The sequence below is a fragment of the Equus przewalskii genome, chromosome X (assembly GCF_037783145.1).
Source record: "Equus przewalskii isolate Varuska chromosome X, EquPr2, whole genome shotgun sequence".
In the NCBI taxonomy this organism is placed as follows: Eukaryota; Metazoa; Chordata; class Mammalia; order Perissodactyla; family Equidae; genus Equus; species Equus przewalskii.
Window position 1 is genome coordinate 82,045,278 of NC_091863.1, and position 11,506 is coordinate 82,056,783.

Consider the following 11,506-nt stretch of genomic DNA (forward strand, 5'->3'; position numbering starts at 1 on the left):
TGATTCACACTGCCTGCAAAGACCAATCTCTGGAAGCAGCGTGTGTGCCTTCTCACAGGATTTACTGACAAACTACCTATGGACTCAAGCCTGATGTGTCTGCTAGGGACTGCCAGGGTGAATGGGGGGCAGGAGGAGAGGGCAGGGCCTTTCAGTCCTGGACCCATTGGCTCACGCTTGGGGCAGGGCAAGAGCGATCCAGGACACACAGCATACAACGTGCAACGTCACTCTTTATTATGCAAATAAACAGCAATCGTGAGTGGGGAAAATACACAGAACAACTGACCCTTCAGGTTGTTATGTTACCCGGCCTACAAGTTAACTTTGCCTTCTCAGTCAGCCAGGCCTCCCACCCCAGGCATGGGCATGGCCGTAGGCTGCAGAAAAGAGAAACAAAGATGACGTGGATGAAGGCAAAGACGCGATCCAAGGGCTCCTTTCAGGGGATTTGTTTGAAGGCCTCCTCTGGGATCTTGCCCCCTGTCTGGAGGGAAGGAGTCAGGACGTCAGAAGGGCCAGCTCCCTGAGTTTCATTCCCAGGCCACTGGGCTCCACCATCCTGGCCTTCCTGAAGGCCCAGAAACATCCAGCTTTAACCCACTTGATTCCCAGACCTCACCTTGAGCGTAGTGAAGGCCTGACCAGCTCTGGTGTAGTTCCACTCATTGTCCTGAAGGCACCTGGAATGGGAGAAGAACAGGTGATCTCCATTAGTATCGCAGTACAGACACGCTGACCACGCAGTGCCACCGCTAAATCTATGCCACGTTTTTGCTGGGACGCATGTACCAGAACGAGCACTATGAGTAATGATGAAGAAAGACCCAGGGAAAACCCAAATGTCTATCACTAGCATTCAAAACTGAAAAACAGAGCTGTGCAAAAGAACGAGGGAGCTTAATATATATTGATAAAGATGTTCAAGAAAAATAACAAATGAAAATTTTAGAAATACAAGTTTCCAATCATTTTTTATTGAGATATAATGCACATACCATTTTAAAGTGTACAATTCCATGCCTTTTAGTATATTCACAAGATTGTGCAACCATCACTACCTTCTAATTCCAAAGTAATTTTATCATCTCAAAAAGAAACTCCTTAACCATTAGAGATCACTCGCTATTCCTCCCCTTACCGCAGACCCCGGTAACCACTCATCTGCTTTTGGTCTCTGGATTTGCCTGTCTTGGACATTTCATATAAGTGGAATCATACAACATGCGACCTTATGTGACTGGCTCCTTTCACATAGCATGGTTTCAAGGCTCATCGATGTCATGGCATATATCAGAACTGTGTTCATTTTTATGACTGAATAATATTCTACTATATCGATGTACCAGATTTATTTATCCATTCACCAGCTAAAGGACTTTCGGGCTGTTTCCACTTTGTGGCTGTTATGAATAATGCTGCTGTGAACATTCCTGTACAAGTTTTAGAGTGAACGTATGACCTCATTTCTCCTGGTAGATACTTAGGAGTGGGACTACTGGGTCACATGGGAACTCCATGTTTAACCTTTTGAGGAACTGCCAAAATGTTTTCCCCAACTACTGCACCATTTTACATTCCCACCAGTAATACACGAGAATTCCACTTTCTCCACATCCTCACCAACACTTGTTATCATTCGTTTTATTGATGAAAGCCATCCTACTGGGTGTGAAGTGGTAATTCATTGCGGTTTTAATTTGCATTTCCTTAATGACTAATGACATTGAGAAGTTTTTCATGTGCTTCTTGGTCATTTGTATATCCTCTTTGGAGAAATGTCTATTCAGATCTTTCTCCATTTTTGTAATTGATGTAACATTGAGGTTATAATTGATTATAACATTGTATAAATTTCAGGTGTACATCATATTTTGCCTTCTATATAGACTGCATGGTGCTCCCCACCAAAAGTGTAGTTTCTGTCTGTCACTGTACACATATTCTCCTTTACCTCTTTTGCCCTCCCCCACCTCCCTTTCCCCCGTGGTAACCCCCAATCTGTTCTCTGTATCTATGTGTATGTTTGTTTATCTTCCACATATGAGTGAAATCATATGATACTTGTCTTTCTCTGTCTGACTTCTTTTATTTAGCCTAATACCCTCAAAATCCATCCATGTTGCTGCAAATGGCAACATTTCACCTTTTTATGGCTAAGTAGTATTCCATTGTATATACATACCATATCTTCTTTATCTATTCATCCAGTGATGAGCACTTAGGTTGTTTTCAAGTCTTGGCTACTGTGAATAATGCTGCAGTGAACATAGGGATGCACATATCTTTTTGAATTAGTGTCTTTGTGTTCTTTAAATACCCAGAAGCGGAATAGCTGTATCATGTGGTGTTTCTATTTTTAATTTTTTGAATAATCTCTATACTGTTTTCCATAGTGGTTGCACCAATTTACATTGCTACCAGCCGTGTACGAGGGTTCCCTTTTCTCCACATCCTCTCCAACACTTATTTCCTGTCTTTTTAATAATAGCCATTCTGACAGAGGTGAGATGATATCTCATTGTGGTTTTGATTTGCATTTCCCTAATAAGTAGTCATGCTGAACATCTTTTCATGTGCCTTTTGGCCATCTGTATATCTTCTTTGGAAAAATGCCTGTTCAGATCCTCTGCCCATGTTTTCATTGAGCTGTTTGTTTCTTGTTGTTGAATTGTATGAGTTCTTTAATTATTTGGGATATTAACTCCTTCTTGGACATATGATTTGCAAATATCTTCTCCCAATTGGTAGTCTGTCTTTTTGTTTTGTTGATAGTTTCCTTTGCTGTGCAGAAGCTTTTTAGTCTGCTGTAGTCCCGCTTGTTTATTTTTTTCCTTTGTTTCCCTTGACTGACAAAACATACTCAGAAAGATGCTGCTAAGACCAAGGTTGAAGAACACACTGTCTATGTTTTGTTCTAGGAGTTTTATGGTTTCGGGTCTTACATTCAAGTCTTTAATCCATTTTGAGTTAATTTGTATGTATGGTGTAAGATAATGGTCTACTTTCATTCTTTTGCATGTGGCTGTCCAGTTTCCCATCATTTATTGAAGACACTTTCCTTTCTCCATTGTATGTTCCTGGCTCCTTTGTCCATAGATGTGTAGTTTTATTTCTGGGCGTTCAACTCTGTTCCATTGATCTGTGTGTCCGTGTTTGTACCAGTACCATGCTGTTTTGATTACTAGAGCTTTGTAGTATATTTTGAATTCAGGGATTGTGATTCCTCCAGCTTTGTTCTTTTTTTATCGGGATTGCTTTAGTTATTCAGAGTCTTTCGCTGCCCCATATGAATTTTAGGATTCTTTGTCTATTTCCATGAAGAACCTCATTGGGATTCTGATTGAGACTGCATTGGGTTTGTAGATTGCTTTAGGTGGTATGGACATTTTAACTATGTTTATTCTTCCAATCCATGTGCATGGAATACCTCTCCTTCTTTTCATTTCATCATTGACTTCTTTCAATAATGATTTATAGTTTTCAGTGTACAGGTCCTTTATCTCCTTGGTTAGGTTTATTCCTACATATTTTATTCTTTTTGTTGTGATTATAAATGGATTGTATTCTTGACTTCTCTTTCTGCTAGTTTGTCGTCACTGTTTAAAAATGTGACTGACTTTTGTATGTTGATTTTGTACCCTGAAACTGTACTATATTCATTTAGTATTTCTAATAGTTTTTGGTGGATTCTTTAGGATTTTCTATATATAAAATCATGTCATCTGTAAATAGTGACAGTTTTACTTCTTCCTTTCAAATTTGGATGTATTTTATTTCTTTTACTTGCCTACTTGCTCCAGCTAGAACTTCCAATACTATGTTGAATAAGAGTGGCAAGAGTGGGAACCCTGGTCTTGTTCCTGTTCACTGAGGGATGGCTTTCAGTGTTTCCCCATTGAGTATGATGTTGGCTGTGGGTTTGTCATGTATGGCATTTCATATATTGAGATATTTTTCTTCTATATTTATTTTACTGAGAGTTTTTATCATAAAGAGATGCTGAACCTTATCAAATGATTTCCCTGCATCTATTGAGATGATTCTGTGCTTTATATTTTTCATTTTGTTAATGTCGTGTATCATATTGATTAATTTGTGGATGTTGAAGCATCCTTGCCTCCCTGGAATAAATCTCACTCGATTGTGGTATATGATCCTTTTAATGTATTGTTGTATTTGATTTGCTAATATTTTGTTGAGGATTTTTGCATTGATGTTCATCAGTGGTATTGGACTGTAATTTTCCTTTTTTGTGTTGTCCTTGTCTCGTTTTCATATCAGGGTAATGTTGGCCTCATAAAAATGAGTTTGGAAGCATCCTATCCTCTTCAATTTTTTGGAAGAGTCTGAGAAGGACAGGTGTTGAATCTCCTTTGAATGTTTGGTAGAATTCACCAGGGAGGCCATCTCGTCCTGGACTTGTATTTTTTGGGAGATTTTTGATTATTGTTTCAATCTCTTTAGTTGTGACAGATCTATTTAGATTCTCTATTTCTTCTTGATTCAGTTTTGGGAGGTTATATGATTTTAAGAATTTATCCAATTCTTCCAGGTTATCCAATTTTTTGGTGTATAGGTTTTCACAGTATTCTATTGTAGTCCTTTGTATTTCTGTGGTATCCAATTTCTCCTCCTCCATTTCTGACTTTATTTATTTGGGAGGTTATATGATTTTAAGAATTTATCCAATTCTTCCAGGTTATCCAATTTTTTGGTGTATAGGTTTTCACAGTATTCTATTGTAGTCCTTTGTATTTCTGTGGTATCCAATTTCTCCTCCTCCATTTCTGACTTTATTTATTTGAGCCTTCTCTTTTTCTTGGTGAGTCTAGATAGAAGTTTGTCCATTTTATTCATCTTTTCAGAGAACCAGGTTTTAGTTTTACTGATCTTTTCTATTGTCTTTTTTAGTCTCTATTTTATTTCCACTCTCATTTTTATTATTTCCTTCCTTCTGCTGACTTTTGACTTCGTTTGTTCTTTTTTATAGTTCCTTTGGGTGTAATTTTAGATTGTTTATTTGAGATTTTTCTTGTTTCTTGAGGTAGCCCTGAATTGTGATATACTATCCTCTAAGTACTGCTTTTTTTTTTTTCAAAGATTGGCACCTGAGCTAACATCTATTGCCAACCTCCCTTTTTTTTTCCTTCTTCTCCTCCCCAAAGCCCCCAGTAAGTAGTTGTATATTCTAGTTGTAGGTCCTTCTGGTTGTGCTATGTGGACTGCCACCTCAGCATGGCCTGAGGAGTGGTGCCATGTCCACAGCCAGGATCCAAACTGGTGAAACACTGTGCCCCCAAAGCGGGAACGTTCAAAATTAACCACTTGGCCATGGGGCTGGCCATGCTTAGTACTGCTTTTGCTGCATCCTGTAGGTTTTGGTATGTTGTGTTCTCATTTTCATTTGTCTCCAGGTATTTTTTGATTTCTCCTTTGATTTATTCATTGATCCAATGGTTGTTCAGTAGCATGTTTAGTCTCCACATATTTGTGAGTTTTCCAGCTTTTTTTCTTGTAGTTGATTTCTAGTTTCATACCATTGTAGTCAAAAAATATGTTCAATATGATTTCAATCTTTTTAACTTTATTGAGATTTGTTTGGTTTCCCAACTTGTGGTCTGTCTTTGAGAATGTTCCATGTGCACTTGAGAAGAATGTGTATTCTGCTGCTTTTGGATGGAATAGTCTATGCACATCTATTAAGTCCATCTGGTCTAATGTTTCATTCAGCGCCGATGTTTCCTTGTTGACTTTTTGTCTGGATGATCTCTATATTAATTGGTGTAAATGGGGCATTAAAGTCCCCTAATATTATTGTGCTGTTGTCAGTTTCTCCCTTTAGGTCTGTTAATAATTGCTTTATATACTTTGGTGCCCCTATGTTAGGTACATATATATTTATAAACGTTATGTCTTCTTGGTGGATTGTCCCCTTTATCATTATATAGTGTTCATCTTTATTTCGTTATCTTCTTTGAAATCTATTTTGACTGATATAACTATGGCTACACCTGCTTCCTTTTGGTGGCCATTTTCTTGGAGTATCATCTTCTGTCCCTTCACTTTGAGCCTATGTTTGTCTTTAGAGGTGAGATGGGTCTCCTGGAGGCAGCATATTGTTGAGTCTTGTTTTGTAACCCCTCCAGCCACTCTGTGTCTTTTGACTGGTGAATTTAATCCGTTTACATTTAGAGTGATTATTGATATAGGAGGACTTACTTCTGCCATTTTATCTTTTGTTTTATGATTGTCCTATATTTCTGTTGTCTGTTTTTCCTTGTGTTTCTGTCTGACATTTCAGTTTGGTGGTCTTCTGCCATGTGTTTCTCAGTTTTCTCTTTTTTTACATTTTGTGATTCTGTTCTGAATTTTTGTTTCATGGTTACCATGAGTTTTGCACAAAAGTTCTCATAGATAAGATAGTCTTTTTTCTGCTAATAGCATCTTATCTCCATTTGCCCATGCAGGTTCTGTCCTTTCCCTCTTCCTCTTCTGTTTTTGTTGCCACAAATTATCTCTTTTTGTATTGTGAGTTTGTTACCAAGTTGAAATGGTTACAGTTATTTTTAATGCTTCCTTTCCTTTTAATCTTTACTTTATAATTAAATATATACTGTCTTATTCTGATTCAGATTTACAATTTTTATGATTCTGTGTATCTATTTATCATCTTGTTCATAATTCCGTATACCTTTGCCTTTTTGTTTCAGGTAGGAGGGCTCCTTTCAACATTTCTTATAAGGCAGGTCTAGTGGCAATGAACTCCCTCAGATTTTGTTTGTCTGGGAAAGCCCTTATTTCTCCTTCATATCTGAAAGATAACTTTGCTGGGTTGAGTATTCTTGGCTGACAATTCTTATCTTACAATATTTTGAAACCCCTGTAGGGTTTCTGCTGAAAAGTCTGCTGATAGCCTAATGGGTATTTTTTGTGAGTTGTTTTCTTTTTCTCCTTGGCTTCTTTTAATATTCTTTCTTTGCCATTGATTTTTGACAGTTTTATTATCATGTGTCTTGGAGAAGGTCTTTTTACATTGAGATAATTGAGTGTTCTACTAGCTTTGTAGATTTGTATATCCTGTTCCCTCCACAGGTTTGGGAAGTATTCAGCTATTATTTCCTTAAGTAAGCTCTCTGCTCCCTTCTCTCTCTTTTCTCCTTCTGGGGTACCCATTATCCTTATGTTGCTCTTTATAATGGAGTCAGATAATTCTCATAGAATTTCTACATTTTTTTTAAAGTCTTAGTTCTTTCTCCTCTTCCACCTGTATCATTTCTAGGTTTCTATCTTCAAGCTTGCTAATTCCTTCTTCCATTGATGTTCTCTACTTCCAATGTTTTCTAATGCATTCTTAATCTCATTTATTGAGTTCTTCAGGTCCAGAATTTCCGTTTGGTTCTTCTGCAAAGTTTCAGTCTCCTTGGTAAAGTATTCCTTCTGTTCATTGGTTTCATCCTGAGCTCACTGAACTGCCTTTCTGAGTTTTCTCATAATTTGTTGAGTTTCTTCATTACAGATATTTTGATTCTTTATCATTTAGATCATAATCTTCCAGGACTTTATGTTTGATTTCTGGAGAACTGTTTACTTTCTGTAATGCCACAGTATCATGGCTTTTTGTGGTGCTTGCAGAGTTATTCCTCTACTGCCACTGTTGCTGTAGCAAACACGTTTTCTATTTAGGTATAGCTTTGTTATGATTCAAACTTTTCAACTGCTTGGATATTAGAATTCTTTCTTTTTTTATGGTAGGTGGTCCTCTAGTGCCAGTTTTTGGTCTCTGGTACCTGTGCTGCCTCAGGCTATATTTGAAGATCTTCATGGTCCACCCTCCACTGCCTCTATTTGGGTTGTTGCTGATATTCTTGTCATCACGGCCTGTGCTTCTGGGAGTCACTGATGCCTTGCTGTTGCTGGCGTTGCTGCAGTCAGTCACTGGCTTTGCTGCTGGGGGCACAGGGATGGCTGACAACCTCAGCCTCATTGGGGATCACCTGAGTCAGAAGTTCCACCTCCATGGTGGGGGTAGGGGAAAGGTGGGGAGGGAGCCAGGTTCACGGTACACCATTTCAGCTGTTGCCTGTTAACTTGTGGTCACAGGTGCCTCAGTGGTTGGGATGTAGGGGTCCTGTGCACACCTCTGCCTTTGCTACCAGGCTCCGAGCTGAGGCTTGGGGCCTAGGATCATAGGGCTCCATCTCTGCTGCTGCTCTTCTTCCTGTGGCCACAGGTGCCACCAAGCTGACTGTCTGGCGTTGCACCTGCACCTCTGCTGCTGCTCACTGAGTTCTCTGTGGCTGAGGGTAGCTGGCTCAGCTGCTGCTACTGGGGATCCAGGATCCTAGGCTCTACCTCTGCTGGTCCCCTGTTTAGCCTCCTTTATGTGCTCCAATTCACCCACCTTTATATGTACCAAAGTGTGGATCTTTCTGGCATCCTGGTGTGTTGTGCCATGTAGCCTTTGTTGTGTTGTGGATGTTTTAATCACTGTAGATTGAAGGAAAGAGACAAAAGGATCCTCTCACACTGCCATGCTGATGACGTCTCCCTTTCTCCACATTTTTATTTGGCTTTTTTGTCTTTTTATTTTGAATTGCAAGTGTTCTTCATATATTCTTCTCAGATACGTGATTTGCAAATGTTTTCTCCCATTCTGCTGGTGGAATTTTCACTTTTTGATAGTGTCCATTGATGCACAACAGCTTTTAATTTTGATGAAGTCCAATTTATCTATTTTTTCTTTGGTTACTTGTGCTTTTGGTGTCATATATAAGAAATGGTTGCCTACTTCATGAAAACATACATCTATATTTTCTTCCAAGATTTTTACGGTTTTAGCTCTTACTTTTAGACGTTTGATCTATTTTTCAGTCTATGTTTGTACAGAGTGTGAATCACAGGTCAACATAGATATCCAGTTGTCCCAGCACCATTTCTTGAAAAAGCTACTTTGTCCCTATTGGATTTTTTCCAGCACTCTGGTTGATAATCAATTGGTCATAAATGTGAAGGTTTATTTGTAGACTCTGAATTCCATTCCATTGATTCATATACTGTCCATATGCCAGTACCACACAGTCTTGATTACTCTAGCTTTGTAGCAAGTTTTGAAATCGGAAAGTGTGAGTCCCCTAACTTTTTTCTCTCTCAAGATTGTTTCGGTGCACTTTCACATGACATTTAGGATAGCCTTGTCATTGTTTTCATGGAAGGATTTTGATAGGTATTGCATTGATTCTATAGGATTGCTCTGGGTGTTACTGCCATCTTAACAATATTAAGTCTTCCAACCAATGAAAATGGGGTGTCCTTCCATTTATTTATTTCTTCTTTAATTTTTTTCCAAAAGTTTTACAGGTTTCAGAGTATAAGATTTGCACTTCTTTTGCTACATTTGTTTCTAAATATTTTGCTATTTTGATGCTACTATAAATGGGCTTGTTTTCTTAATTTAATTTTTGGATGGTTCATTGCAAGTACATAGAAATATAAATGAGTTTTGTATATTGGTATTGTATCCTGAAACCTTGCTGAAGTTGTTTATTAGTTCTAGTAGTTTTTTGGTGGATTCTTTCAGATTTTTCATATCCAAGATAATGTCATTGAGCATTATACTATTTTAAAAATCCTTTACATATATAATAGTATGATACCTTTTTCATGGGCCCGATTTCTTTTGGAAGCAAAATATCCAAAAAGTTATTTTTCCAAATAGCCTGCAAGTTTTCCTGATTCACCCCCCAGCTGTCCCAGCTCGCCCCTATTCCCATGCACACCCAGCACTCACTTCTGAGACCACTCGAGGTTCATCCCAGACTGGCTGGAGAAAGACTGCACCATTTCCTGCTGCTCCTGGGAGACAGTGGGCATGGATCTGGAGGTGGGTGTGGGAACTGGCATGAAGAATGGACTCTGAGTCTCGTTGGGGGTGGTGTCCCTCAGGAAAAGCTGGTCGTTCACGATGCATAGACTGGAGGAAAAATGGGCCCCCAGAGAACTGATGGGTCGAGACCTCTACACCCCCAACAATGATCTTGCTCCCACTGCCACTCAGCAACTAGATTCCTTCCATACCCTATACTGTGCCTGCCTCCCAGATTCCTTAGCTGGTACCTCTACCCCTCTTACAGAGCTCACCTTTGGAGAGACTGTCTACCAGCTTCACTACATTTGTACTTTACCTGCAACCCAAGGACAATTTTACACTTGCATTTACGCTGTACAATAGCCCAAGGGGTGGACAGTCTGATCTCCATGTTCAGAGGAAGACGCTGAATAAGGTAGGTCATGTGACTTAACCAAGGTCACACAACTAGTGAGGGTTAGGGTCAGTAAAAGAGCCTGGTATTCTGACTCCAGAGCCCATGCTCTTACCCACTAGGCTAGACTTCTCCTTGGATCTAACTGGTGGCTTTCTACAATATTGAGAAAACCCCAAAGTCCACACCACCTCATTCCCACACCACTGAGCCCAGGCTGGGATGGGTGTTCCCACGCACGACACAGCACTCACCTGGAATTGCTGACAGGGACAATGATGAAGGTTCGTGTGAAGGCACGAACAGAACTCTGAGACTTTCCTACCACTTTAAAGACAAATAACAAACAACAATACCCTCTTAGAGTCGCACATGCTTTACATGCTCACACAGAATTACCCAGTCAGGGTCTGACTTGATAGTCATGCTGAAGGGGACAGTTGTTCACTGGGAGTCAGGGTGTTGGGAATGGAGAGGGCAACAATAGGAGCAATCTGCTCCCAGTCCAGGGACCCTACTGTGTATTGGGCTTTGTGACAACTACTTCACAAGTTCATTTGATTCATTGTTCACAGCTACCCAAGAGGTGGATGTCATTAGTCCCATTTCGCAAGTGAGGAAACTTAGAGGTTAGGTAACTGGCCCAAGTTCACAGAGTAAGTATCTGGGATGAGAGACATCAAACTCCACAGCCTGTGTCCCTGATGCCTGAGCTGTGCAGGGCAGACAAGCATGGACACAGGTCAGACCAGGATGGTTTGGAAGCAGAGTGGGGACTGAAGAACACAGAGGGAGTAGGAAGAGAGGGGAAGGGATCAGGGAAGCTGGGAGAGTTCTGAGAGGGAGCCCAGCCAGGGAGAGGGAGCAGTGGGGCATCTGGGGTGGGGACTCATTGTGGCATCTCTGGATTTTCCTTTCTTGGAACAATATGGTTTGGACTCCATGCAGACATTTATTGGAGAAACATTTTGCTTTTTAGCTAAATTAATTATTGATATCTTTGTGTCTCTTGCCCCTGGTTAGCAAAAGTCCTTTATATACAGGCACATTAGCACAAAGTCTGCAATATTGTTTGTAAATATGTTCTCCCCACTTTTCTCATTTTAATGTTTTTCTTTTGGCAGCATAGAAGGTATTTCTGAATTTTCATTGAATTTATCATTTAAAAATAATGCAGTTCATTCTTTGAGGTCAGAGTGGGGACTGAAGAACACAGAGGCAGTAGGAGGAGAGGGGAAGGGATC

The 11,506-nt window shown here is 39.7% G+C and overlaps 1 protein-coding gene across 1 annotated transcript in view; it reads right to left on the minus strand.

Annotated features, from left to right (window-relative positions):
* Nucleotides 1–215: 215 nt before the first annotated feature.
* LOC103559758 (nuclear RNA export factor 3) overlaps nt 216–11,506 on the minus strand; it is a 70,423-nt gene continuing 59,132 nt past the window's right edge. Inside the window, exons 16-19 of the mRNA XM_070603364.1 lie at nt 10,517–10,589; nt 9,791–9,973; nt 623–683; nt 216–487 (exon numbers count right to left, since the gene is read on the minus strand). Coding sequence (XP_070459465.1) covers nt 443–487; nt 623–683; nt 9,791–9,973; nt 10,517–10,589 — 362 coding nt within the window. The 3' untranslated portion in view covers nt 216–442. The remainder of the gene's footprint in view (nt 488–622; nt 684–9,790; nt 9,974–10,516; nt 10,590–11,506) is intronic.